Genomic DNA, 13,390 nt, shown 5'->3' with positions numbered 1-13,390 from the left:
GTATGAAGATAAATGAGAAGAACTTTTTGTTGCATTGTTGAAAATATTTACAAGGATTGTATTTTATAAGACATCATAGGAACTCAAACTTGAGGATGAATAATAGATGATTCCAGGGTTTGACCTTTTATTTATTTGGTTTTATTTGACTGGGTTACAATCTAATACTTCTTCTTGGCCACGGATGACACATCTCAAACTCTGCAACCAGCTCAAGATTCTATCAAAATGAACATGGAGAGTACCACTAAAAAAAGATAACGAACAATATATTATTGTAAAGTAACTTGAATCGCTTAATAATGATCTTTCTCTAAACTACTATTTTATTCTACTAATCATTGGTTCTAAACAAAATAGGTTAAGTTATTGTAGCGGTAGGTGAGAGAAGATACAATTTTCCAAATTTCAAAAATGTCGTAAGTATTCTACAAAATTAAGGATCCGTTTCAATTGAATTAAAGAAAAAAATATTGTTTAAGAATTTCATTTTTGTTTAAATACTTTTTTCTAAAGATTATTTAAAATTTACTTTAAAATATATTTTGAGTGTTTCCAAACACTTTAATTTTTTTTCAAAATAATTTACTTTTTAAATTAAATTTAAATACTTACGAGTGTAATTCAAACAAAGCATAAATGAATAAATAGATTTAAGGTTGAACAGATATCCCATCTTTGAATTTACTTGTTCAGCCAAACCTACAACCATGTTGAAGTTTTAAAATATTTTCTTGTTGGATTGATTATTTTTTTTCCTTCCAACCGATGTCTTTTTCCCACTATTTAGTCCTATCTATGCTTTGAGTTGAATGGTTCTACAACAAGTTGATGGTTCTGTGAGACTTTTCACTTGAATATATGCTCCTTGTTGGCAGTGGTGGTGCTAAGTGAGAGCTAAAATGGCCAAGTCTATCAATTTATATGCTCATGCACATGCAGCATGGCAGTCTTTCTTGTTTTTCCGATTCAGCTTTACTCGACAGACTGAAAGACTAAAAGGCATAATATATATGTTAAAAATTGGCTGGATCAGGCCCTGTACCATAGAGCGTCTTATTAAGTTGACATATCAACTCTACTTAACAAACTTAATACTACTGAAAGCTTGCTCATGTTCCTTAGGGAGGAAAAAGAGGAAAAACATTGAAGAATTCTTTGAAAAGTTATTGAATGGGAGTCTGAAGCAATGCCGACTCAACGATGTTCTTTAGGGAATTTTCAGGCTTGCAATGATTTGAATTCTGTTTTTATTCCCCATCACAATTATACAAAAAGATTCTCAAAAACTCAAAATGGTTATCATAAAACTCCTAATTGATTCATGATTTGTTTTCTTAAATGTTGTACGTTATCCTAACTCCTATACTAAATAGCAATACTTTTATCACCGATAGATTTATATTATAGCGAGAATGTCGATGGACTGCTTTTGATTAACTAAAAGGTGTGCAAATGAAAAAAAACAAGAGATAGACAAAATGTACTAAAGATAACATATAGACGTTGTTAATGGAGAAAAGGAAAGAAACAATGAGCAAGAAACTAAGAAGAAAATTACAAAAAAAAATGCTTATATGGAACAAAAGTGAACAAAAAGAACCTTTGAAAAGATAAAAAGAGATTTCCGTTGATATCTAACATAATGCATGGATAAAGAAAGATATCAAATATTTGTTCCTTTTGTTTGAGGAGAAATATATAGAGTTTCTTTTTGTATATTATTTGAATTCTTGAATACTTCTCAAGCTACAAATTAAGATAATGGATACAGCAATGACATCAACCAGGAGCTTAAGCACAGCCATCAAGATTGGCTTGAGCAGCAGATGTGCAATTGATTAAGACCTTTATAAGGGTCTGAGGCAAAGCCAATGAGTAACACTAGTTTTTGTGAATCTAAACCAGGTCATGAATACCTTTATTTTGGTATCAATACTTGTGTGTGTTTAGTTTCTCTGCGCGTGTTATGTCATGATTCATGTCCGTAACAGCGCTCCAAACTATTTCAAATAAAAATAATGTTTGAAAATGAAGAACAAATATGAACTGAAAATTTCCCAAGACAGTCGCGCACTCAATTTTGTCAACTCTTAAATTGCTATATATATTAGTTCTTTACAGTTGAGGGGAAAGAATCAGGGTTGTTTTCAGTTCCTAATCAGGAATAAAATTTAATCAAGACCATCTGATTTGATCAATTCCTACAGGGGGAAAATAGAGTGGCTAACCCTTGATGTACGCTGATTAGAAGTTCATCATAATTCATAAGAGTTTTCTGACTAGTCGTGAGAGTTCCCTTCCCCAAAGCTAAGATTTCACCATCTGCGTCTATAATTCCTTCTTTGCTTGGCTCCTTTACCCGTGTGCCAGGTTTCAAAATAAATGCTTTGACCTACAATTAGTTGCCCAACATGAAGGAAATCTTAAGAGAAAACTGAAAGACCGAAATAAAAATGCAAAGAGGAAACGTTCAAGATTTCTGTCACAAATCACAGTTTCGCATGAGATGATTGAAAGAAGATAGAAAACGCCAACGTAAAACCGAAGCATGAACCTTGATATACGTAACAAATGGAGACTTCACATGCTTTCCATTATTTAACTCAGTCATCAACGACAGCAAGGATAATTTTGAGCAGTCTCTGATAATTATTAAGTCCAAGAAGCCATCTGACATCTGTATATCAATTAACCACGGCAGTATATGTTAACTTTAAACACAAGAGATAAAGTAGTAACTCGTATGTAAAATTCCTAGGAACCCAACTTAGAGAGCTCTGCAGTAGCAAACATCAGGTAACTTCGCAACTAAACCACACACCATTCACAAAAGGAAAACCTTGTTGTGCAGGATTGAAGCAATAAAGAAACATTACTGCATTTGATTCTATATATTGAATATTTTCCAATAAATAATTGAGCTGTTGATGAATGACAAAAGCAAATTGTATCAAGCACCAGCACCACTTGAGTAATATTATCACAGTCAGTCTCTCAGAAAAATCTATCACAAAAATCCTATTTGGATGGTTAGATTCCAGAGAACTCTTTTCTGTACAAAAGTTCTCAGGGGGTGGAAGAACATTACTAATGTAAAAGTTCACAAATACTAGAACACTCAAAATAATGAATTGGTGCAAGATTATCAGGATAAGAAGAAACTGCTTAGCATTGTGGCAACCTCAAGGAGATTGTTTAATTTAAATATCAATAAAGATAAAAGATTATGCAAGTTTTTCTCCTGCAAGATTGTTTTTAATAGCTGCCTTGCCAGTCTCAGGTGGAAATGAAAGTTACCAAAGACATCGAAGAGTCATTTAGAATTGGATTATCTTTAACAAGAGGCTCAATGATAACTTTCAACCTAGGCATCCAAATTGGTAGATCCTATGAAAAGGGCATGTGGAAACTGACAACCACATCCTTAATGCAGGAAAAAGAAACATTATCGTAACTATATTGCAATATCAAGGGGAATTTCTCATTAGTAATCTAACAACGTAAAACAAACCGACCTTAGCATCTGGCGCTGCCAAGGTGTTTTCAGCTCCCCAAGGTACATTGTGAAGCCAGACTGAAATAAAAGGTCCGTCAAATTTTCTCCATTCTAAATCCTTCAAGTTGATATTAGGTCCTTCGTAGCCATGCCGTTGAATACTAATGGGCTCACCATCACTTTTGTCAACCTCTACTACGCTAGCAGTTTCATAATCATACCTTGTCGGCTCTCCATAATCTTCAAATCCAGGTGCAGGCACAAAAGAAACACCTCCTCTGTAGTGCCTCAAACTTATAATTCGTTGGAGAGCCTAAACACAAGAACAAGTTAGAATTCTAACACCAATTATTCACTGAGGGAACTTCATGAGAATTTGAAATCACACAGTGGGTACTCATTAGTTCTAGAACAGAGCTTTCTGCATCTAAACCGAAACTCACCATAAATAAATTAAAAAGAATAACTAAAATACTTGAAGATTTAAAATTATAATCCGGTCAGCAGCCAATTGACCTCTTATTTTTAGATATATTTCATTCATTTTTTAGCATACTTGTTTTGTTGTTGTATATAGCATAACTGTTCTCAGACTTTACAAACAAGTTATGACGTAAAGAGATAAATTGAGTGATAAAATATGATCATCTTTTATGAGGAACTCATACATACATAAATATCTAACCGAGCACTTCCCATCCACCTATATTTTTCCGACTCAATGTCAATATCTGCCACCAATCCTGAAATGAAGCAATACTTGATTAAGGAGACAAACTAAAGTTATTTCATCTTATAATCAAAAGTGAAAACAAGAAACAGCAGCATTGACCAAACGGAAAATCTTTGAACTTTTTCCACTAGAAACGGGAAAATTAATCTCAACCGAACTGTAAATCACATTAAAGAGAGAGATTTTATAATAGAGATACCCCAAGCAAGCATCAACACGGTAAAATGTTTAGCCTCTCCTTGCGAAATGGTGGCAACATCCAATGAACATTTATGGCCTACAAGAAATAAAAATTTGCAGGCACTCTGCCTCAATCACGAAGTAAAAGAAAATAATGATTAGAGATGAGATTGGGGAAAATGACAAGGAAAAGAAACTGACAGCACTATGCAAACCTCGAACGATGGCAAGAGTAGCATTGCATGCTGTACAAGGGTCACCGATTGAATGAAGAAGTGATTTCACCATCCCATTTCCAGTGCCTAAGCATTTGTAAACCACAATAAATACTAATAGAACGTTTGCCATTAACGCACGAAACCCGACTAAATACTAATAGAGTGGGAATGTTTTTCCGATAGTTATTAGTTAGACATGTAATTCTTTCACTATAAATGATTTGGTACAAGTCATAACAAATCAATCATGCATGCCATTTATCATTACAAATCAATCATGCATGCCATTTATCATTACAAATCAATCATGCATGCCATTTATCATTACAAATTAATCATGCATACTATTTAATTACCTCCTAAACCCTAAATGTAGTTAAGTTAGAATAATGCTCAGAGTAATACTTGAAAAGGAAATAATAAAAAAGGGTTATACCATATCAACCAAATGGCACATGAACTGAGCTAATAGTAATGTACCTGCAGGTACTACTCCTAAAGGCGTCTTAATTGCATCAACCCAATCATCTCTCCTCAGCAATCCGTTTATTACCTACTAAACAATGTGATGCTTGTAAGAATGCGAAAATAGGGGTAGAAGAAGAAAAAACTGATTTTACAATCAGAAGGCTAAAGCAACTATTATGTGCTATCCAGAATTATTGACGGTGCCAAAAAGAATGCAGAAAGAATATAAATTTGAGAAGCAAGTAGGGGTAGAAGGCAAACCTCTACCAAGATTCCATCACCACTAACACAAACAATGCCATCGTAATTAGTAAAATCCAATGAATAAGCAACCTCCTCTGCGTGGCGCTGATATTTAGTCTCTAAGATTTAAAATTCAGAGGAAACAAACTTAGTGAAATCCTATTAAATGCTAGTAGGCAAACTCACAAGTGACATTAGTCTACATCTATTAAAAGTATTTCCACCTTGCAGTGTGACGTCGATTTCGGCATCCTCGAGAATGGGCTTCACTTCATCTCGATAAATTTTGGAACCAGTTCCTTTCCCACCAAATGGGTTAACGAGAACAAACAGCTTTTTTGGGCGACCTGGAGAAACAGAAATGCCATTATTCCAGAAAACTACTGAAAAATAAAGCTAGGCACAGTGCGCTTGAAGCACTAAAAACACTGATGTTCCCTTGCTTCGCGTACGAGTAATCAAGATACCAAATCAATGAATACCAATAACGTTCCAAACTAAGCGAACATGGAGGATTCTCGGACTCGTAGTCGGCCCAGACTCTAACGCACCTTATAGTATGCATCGTATATTCATCCTATACCGGAACTAACATATGATGACGAGAATTTGCAAAGAGAAAAATCGTAATAAGATTAATTTTCTTCCCTTTTCAAAATCAAGCCGAATGAATAGTAACGAGAACGAAAAATTAAATTGCAAGTTTTTATTTGGCTTTTGAGAGAATCCAAAGTATTAAATCGTCACCGGAACCAAAAGCCACAAACAAATCAGAACACAGCAAAATCCTTACTAGTCGTTTCATGCATTACCTAAGCTACCAAAGTCAAGAACCAAAAATGAATTCCGGGCGATAATATTACCAATCAAATCGATGCATTCACGAAGCTTCAGACACCAAAGCGCCCGTGACTCCTCGGAAAGAGGCTGAAATACAAACTCCTTCCTCACCAAAGCTCCGCTGCTTCCAAAACACCGCAATCCACCATGGTCCTCCACAAGAGCTTTGATCCTAATCTTCGGACCATCCATAGAGAATCCAAGAACCTCCTTATCAACGGACAAACGCCGTTGACTTTTCTCCGACCACTGAAGCCAACCGTCGGTAGTAAGAATCATCGGCGTGACGGTTCCGTCTGGAAGAAGAACACGGTGGTTGAGGATGAAGTCTGAGTCCCCGGATTGATCCATGTGTTCAGAACAGATTGAAATAGAAAGAAAATCGTAAGGATACCGATCTCCTATATGTATGTATGTGCTCTGTTTGGTTTGTGTTGATGGCCGCCGGCGGAGAAAACCAATGAAGCGTGGGCGTTTAGACAACGAAGTTGGGCTGGCCCGGCTGGGAACTCAGACCGTAGGCGCTCCGCGACGGTTAACTGAAGCTAAGCCGCTGTTGGTTGTTCAAACTTCCTACGTGGATTTTACCCTTTTCTTTCCTTTTTCTTTTTAGCATCCTTGAAGTTTGCATTTCTTCTTAGTCAAAAATGGGTTTTGTCATTTAAATCATTTTAAGAAAAATATTCAACTCTACATTAATTCATCTAACCATCGAAAATTATATCATTAAGACTCCATACACTAAAATCAACTTAATATAACTAAAAATAAATTTAATAAAGTTGTATAAGATTTTAATACAAATTTTAATTCATAAATTAATCGGAAAGGTTGATATTAAGTCAATGCTTTATACACATATAAAAGTTACACTCTTAACCCTTTTTAATAGAATTTCCAAGATTAAATCATTTTGCTTTGATTAAAATTATGCTTTTAACCTTTTTAAATAGAATCCTACAGACTATTGTAAAATTATGCTTTACCTTTTTCATAGAATACTAAGGTGTGTGTAGAAAATACACAATTGAGTTTTCTAAAACCACTTTGCTCATTCTCATTTCAAACTTTTTTCTTCTTCTTCTATATTAAAAGGATAGCTCTGGATTTAATTTAGAAGGAAGGCGAAAAGGAAAAGTTAAAGTTAGTTTTAGCTTCTACGCATTAAATATTAAAAAAAAAAGCAAATTAGATTGATAATATTTATTATTTTATTGAAAAATGAAGTGGAATGAATTTTGTATTTTTTAAATAATTTATAGATTTTTTTAAAAAATCCTACTTAGTCTAATAATATTGATTTACACTGCATAAATTTAGTTTTTGTCTTTAAAAAGTAAATTTTGTTTGTCTGGACATGCATTTAACCTCACTTTAGTATTTACAATAACAAAATTTACAAAAGCAATATAATAGAGTTGGATATTAGTCAATAATATTGAATATAAATGACTTAGTGACAATTAACTAGGCATAACCAAATTGGACAATGTTTGGAAGATAAAATAGTTATATTATTGTCATTAATATTACGTTAGGATTTATTTCCATTATCTAATGTAAGGCATTGGATTTTTGTTCTTTATACATTTTAATGCATAAAACAATAAATATGATATCACTAAACCAACCTTAGTTTTTTATTTATTGTTTTTTACATTGAACTTTTAAGGAAGAAAACCAAGCTCTTTCCCAGCATATTTTCTTCATATTCCATGTATAGATATTTAAATTTTAGCTAAAATTTAAAAAACAAAAATAAATTTTTGGAGATAATTATTATCTTTTTTTCATATTTTGATTTTAATTTACATGACGGTCGTAAAATCTAAATGAGTTTAAAAAACGAAAAACCAAAAATCAAAAAGAAAATATATATTGATATAGATATTCACACAATTTTATCATAGTCAAAAGTTGTATGATTAATAAATGATAAACCATGCATATTTTAATAGCTTAAACGACGACATGCATCAATTGTTTACAACTCCAAGTCCAAGTCTAGTTTTATTATTTATTTATTCTTTTTAATTTTTTGTTTAGAAAGAGTTCGTATTTTTAGTTAAATTCAAAATTTTCAAAGGAATTATTAGAGTTAGATGTTGCAATTTCAAACAATGAATGGTTATATTAAGCTAAATCATACAATCAACTGCAAATCCAAATTCCAAATGAATGAAAAGAAGAAACTGTGGAATAGCTAAGCCCTTAAAACATCTAATTAAATTGATCATATCACGTATTAAATTCAAAATCTCACTCATTAGGTCCTCCTGAAAAAATAATAAAAACAGTCACTAAAATATGACAAATAAACTGAAATGAAATAGATATGTTGAGTGCAATAGGTCCATCCGTAGCATTTATACTAATTCCTATGCAGAAAAATTGCACGCTTGGAATGAAATTTATAGCAAAAAGTTGTAAATTATCTTCTTTCAAGGTATGACACTATCCTCCACTTTTGCCTCACCAATTATTGAACTTGGGCATTTACTGCCACCACAGATTCCTCAATTTAATTCAACATGAAATAAAGGACATATTTTTTTCTTCATTGAATTTTGGAATTGAAAAAAAATATATATGTATTTTTCACATTCTTGATGCCACCTCTAAGCAATTAAGACATCAGAAGTAGATGAGAACATCGCAACTCTATTTTTAGATCTAAGAAGAAAAATTATGTCTATAGTCAAGAACAACACCAGATTTGAAAAGGAAAGGGATGGGCTTAAACATGAATCTAGACTAAGATTTAAATGATTCAATTCTGTGATGATCAACCCAATCTAAATTAAAACAATTATCAAGTCTAATATAGTCCGCAATCAATTAGGTTGTCACATATAGTCTTCAAGGAGAGATTGAGTGTTTGAAACGAATTCTAATAACTCTTCTCACGTGAATCTATATTAACCACAAGTTTATAGCTCAATTCAATCAAATCAAACCAAACCAAATTAGGTCAGAGCCATTGTCATGATGCCATCCATCATACAGTCTTTGTTTGGAATGATGTGAAAGTATGAGGTTACCAAACAGGCATTTTGAGAACATTAAAGCAAATCAATGTTAGAATTCAAATGATATCTTCAAACTATAATTAATTATATTACAATTTAAATACAACTTGCAACATCTGAATCATCATCAAGAGATTGCCTAACCATAATCCTAAAAGATAAGTGGGTGTAGCTAAATAAATTTGGAGCCTTGCCAATGAACTAATCATCAGTACAACTTCCTTGAACTTGAAGGTCATGGATTCCGCCTTCAGGGAATAAAAGTAGTCTCCAAGGCCAAGATTGTCACTAGATACTTGCCATGACTTAGATTGACATGCTTTATTAATAAGAAAATTCAGTATGGACGACAAAATATAATATGAGCAGAGATTTGAAAAAGTTGAGGAAATGATGCAGGTTTCTGATAAAGAACTGTAACAATGTAACCCATGAGTTCTGGAACTGAAAGCACAAAAGTCACAAAATCCAACCCCACATAACCCCAAAAGTATCCAAAAAAGGATTTGTTGATCAGATGTGGATATAGCTCTTGGCACATAGCAGCATCAGCTTCAAAAGCAAAAAAGAAATTCTTACAACAATCAGGATATCACATGCACAATTCAGAACCAGTTTCCAAACAATAATTTGGTGAAATGAGTAGCCAAGTAGGTTTCTCAATAAAGAACTATACAAACCCATGAGTTTGAAAGTAAGAGCCTAATAGAACAGACCTACCAATGACCATAGAATCATGGGTTCAGGCATCCCAATCCAAACCGAACCCATAATCTTACTTTGAACAAGTTCCAAAGCACATTTTCAGAATTAAATACAAGATTCAGAAACAATCTAAACCAACAATAGAAATTCAAGAGCCTTCTTAAACTGAATGTGATAATTTAAAGAGGGAAAAAAAAGCTCCATCTTCTTCAACAGGCATCCATAATTAAAGGGGGAAAAGAGCACAGCCCATCTTGATTTATGAAGAAAGAGAACTTATGCAGTACGACAAAAACAATAAGCTCTTGTATCTATATACACACAAGATTACCATTAACAATCAAGTACCAGCAGTAGGCAAAGCCGCCATGAATGAATTATAAGAAGATTCAAGATCGAAGTGAAGCTGCCGAGCCTGCTGCTCTGTTAACTCATCCGCGGCACCCATTTTCGAAAGTCGTCCAAGCCACTCTTTCATCTTTGTTTTCCCTTCAAAATCCGGGGGCAGAATGGTCAATTTGTTCAATGAAGCAGAGAGATCCGAGAGCAAGGGGTGCACTTGATCAACCGCTACCATGTTCAATTTTAACGAATCCATAGCCGTAATAAAGTTCTGCACACACTCCGCCACAATAGCAGCGGAGGTAGTGGCGGAAGCAGCGGCGGCCGCCCTGTGCTCCACCGTGGCAGGTACCCCAGTTATCACAAGACGGTTGATCGCCGCCGGACAGTCCATTTTGTAAGTATCAGCAAAACGTTCAATACTCGGGACTGTGTCTTTGAGTGTCGAGGCGAGGGTCTTGAAATGTGCGATGAGTTTGAAGCATTCGGCCTCGTAATCGGAGGAGGAAATGATGTCACGGATGTAAGCCTTTTCGAGCTTTTCGGTAGCCTTTATAATGGCGTAGAGCTCTGCAAAATTGTCGTACATTTCTCTCTCGCGCTTGTCGTTCCAAAGCTTGACCTCCATTGAATCAATCTTCGGGGTGCGAATGGTGAAGAGAAATTGGGGGTTTTATGTTCTGTGGAGGATTGGAGAAGAGAACGGGACACGCGCAAAGAGAAAGACCTTCTTCACTGAAGAAAACACAGATAGAAAGTAAACATAAATCCAGAAAAGGTTGAATTTCACAGATCAACACTCCAAACCCACAAAAATATAACCAAAATCCATTCAGTTTAGAGACGTGAAGAAGGAAAAACAAGACATGGGTTCTTTAATTGGAGGAAAAAGAAATTGAAAAACAGAGAAAACCCTTTGGAAAATCAAGCAAATTTGAATCGAATCGGATCTAAGAAAAGAGAAGAGAAATATTATCGTAGAGCAAGAGACAAACAACAAACAAAAACTTGTTATTCATAGTTTTGCCTCCGAATTAACGGCGGGCAAACAAGGAAAAAAGTAGCAGCAAAAGGGGAAAAGTAAAAGAATGGAGAGATCAAAAGGAAACAAACAAGAAGAACAATCTAAATAGAAGGAGAAGGGGAGAAGTTAACCCTGATGAGAGAAAGAGAGGCGATATGTGAATGGTGAGAGACGGAGGTCGTGTCGGAGGAGGAGAAGAAGAAGAAATGTGGAGAGAGAGGGAAAAGATTGCGTGTGGGCTCGCACATGTTATTATTGCTGCTTACGGCATCTGCGTGTGGCAGTTGCAAACCAAAATACCAAAAAATACAAAATAAAAATGAAACGAAACGAAAAAGAAATTCATCTCATCTTCTGTTACGGTGGAGCGACGGTACAGTGAGCTTCATGCGGTCTCTCCTCTTTGCTTTATCTGATTACTGTTGGGCCTTTTTAATTGATCGCCCCAACCTTGGGCTTCACACCAATCTATCTTGGCCCAAACCTTAATTTGTAGGGTACTTGTAATGGACAAACATTAACCAATGATATAGCCACGTTTAAAAAAAATTGCATTCAATTCCACAAATTTTAATTTTTAAAAAATATTGCTATATATTTAATTATTTTTAATTTAATTGCTAAATTTGCAATCTTCCCTGATTTGTAGGTAACAATTTGAGAATATACCCGCACAATACTTTGTAGGTAACAATTTTATGAAAATAAGCAAGTGTGTAGCTATATTTTTAAAAAATAGTTGCTACTTTTGCTGTTCTCTTAAAAGTGGTTGTTGTATGTTTAATTAATGTTTTCGAACTCTTCTTTAACTTTTTTATTTTTGTTAAAGTCGTCTTTATGTTTTATTTTGGTTCTTGAACTTTTGAAAATGTTTGTTTTGATCGATAACCTATGAAAAAAACTTGTTTTGATGTTTGACGATAGAATTATGTTAACTCTTTAACAAAATGTCCACGTGTCATTCTATATTTGAATTATTAAGTTCTATATTCGTATTGTTAATTAAATTGTCAGTTAAACAATAAAATTTGTTAATTTATTTTATAAAGTTTGTATGTTAACGTATAAATATAATTAATATATTTTAATTATATACATTTTTAAAAATAACAAAATAAATTAAAATATTTATAAGCTATAGAAAATTTTTGGATTTTATCAGTCTAATTAAATAAAACCTAAATTTAAAATTAATTTTGATTTTTTTTTTCAAAACTTAAATATCTCACATCTCTTCTCGACTCTTCACTCTTTATTTAGTTATTAAATTGAAATTTTGAAGCAAACCATCAAATGATATTAGTATAATATAAAAAAAAAAACTATAAAAAATCAAATAATTGCGACACTTATCTTAAAATAAACTTTACAAAATTGCAAATAAATGTTTTCATGTAGAATTGTAAAATCTCATACGAGGATAAAGAAATAACTAGAAGGAATATAACAAAAATACCTCAATGAATCATAAAATATCATAAGGTTGAGACACTATAAAATGTATATATATGGATAAATTGCATTTCAATGGTAATGATTAAGATCTAAAAAAACTTAATTCTCTAATTAAACATAATTTTTTTTTTCTAACTAAAAATAATAGATTATTAAGAGTGATTATATCGCCTCTCATCGTAATCATCTAAATATCGAAGCATGCATCACTATTCCTTAAAATGTTATCGAATCTTAACGTCATGTGCTATTTTAAAAAGTTTTAGAATTAAAGCATACATTTTTTAAAATTCAAGGACCAAAATATAACAACATATAAAGTTGGGACACCAATTAAAATTTAAACATTTTTTTTCTGTTATACATAGTTACAAGAGTAATTAAAAATCTAAAATGATTTAGTCTTATAGTAAAAACTAGAATCAAAATGTAAGAAAGTTATTCACATTGACGGATGGATAAATTAGGTAGCAACCAATATGTTTCATACTAAAAATCTACATAAGTCATGTGAAAAACTAATACTCTATTTGGTATCACGATTGCAATTGAAATAATTTCTAACTATAAGATTTTAACCAATGAATTAATTGAAAATGCCTATTTACACTTTGAACCAATTTGATTTAAAAATCACTAAAATTAAAATTAATT

The 13,390-nt window shown here is 33.0% G+C and overlaps 2 protein-coding genes across 2 annotated transcripts; both read right to left on the bottom strand.

The window, feature by feature from the left end:
* Positions 1-1,888: 1,888 nt before the first annotated feature.
* On the bottom strand, positions 1,889-6,854 carry LOC101206190 (sphingosine kinase 1). The gene is made up of 10 exons (XM_004134912.3): positions 6,205-6,854; positions 5,566-5,688; positions 5,360-5,460; positions 5,111-5,183; positions 4,628-4,714; positions 4,432-4,509; positions 4,172-4,242; positions 3,519-3,812; positions 2,558-2,680; positions 1,889-2,395 (listed from the first exon to the last, which is right to left on the bottom strand). Exons 1-10 carry the CDS (start codon positions 6,530-6,532, stop codon positions 2,198-2,200), a joined length of 1,476 nt encoding a protein of 491 aa, XP_004134960.1. The 5' UTR covers positions 6,533-6,854; the 3' UTR covers positions 1,889-2,197.
* Positions 6,855-9,802: 2,948 nt separating this feature from the next.
* On the bottom strand, positions 9,803-11,630 carry LOC101210407 (vacuolar protein sorting-associated protein 28 homolog 2). Its single transcript, XM_004134679.3, has 2 exons — positions 11,413-11,630; positions 9,803-10,992 (listed from the first exon to the last, which is right to left on the bottom strand). Exon 2 carries the CDS (start codon positions 10,883-10,885, stop codon positions 10,256-10,258), a length of 630 nt encoding a protein of 209 aa, XP_004134727.1. The 5' UTR covers positions 10,886-10,992; positions 11,413-11,630; the 3' UTR covers positions 9,803-10,255.
* Between the last annotated feature and the right edge of the window lie 1,760 nt (positions 11,631-13,390).

Source organism: Cucumis sativus, chromosome 6 (assembly GCF_000004075.3).
Source record: "Cucumis sativus cultivar 9930 chromosome 6, Cucumber_9930_V3, whole genome shotgun sequence".
Classification (NCBI taxonomy): Eukaryota; Viridiplantae; Streptophyta; class Magnoliopsida; order Cucurbitales; family Cucurbitaceae; genus Cucumis; species Cucumis sativus.
The sequence above is the reverse complement of the archived record's forward strand: the minus strand, read 5'-3'. Positions and strand labels throughout refer to the sequence as shown.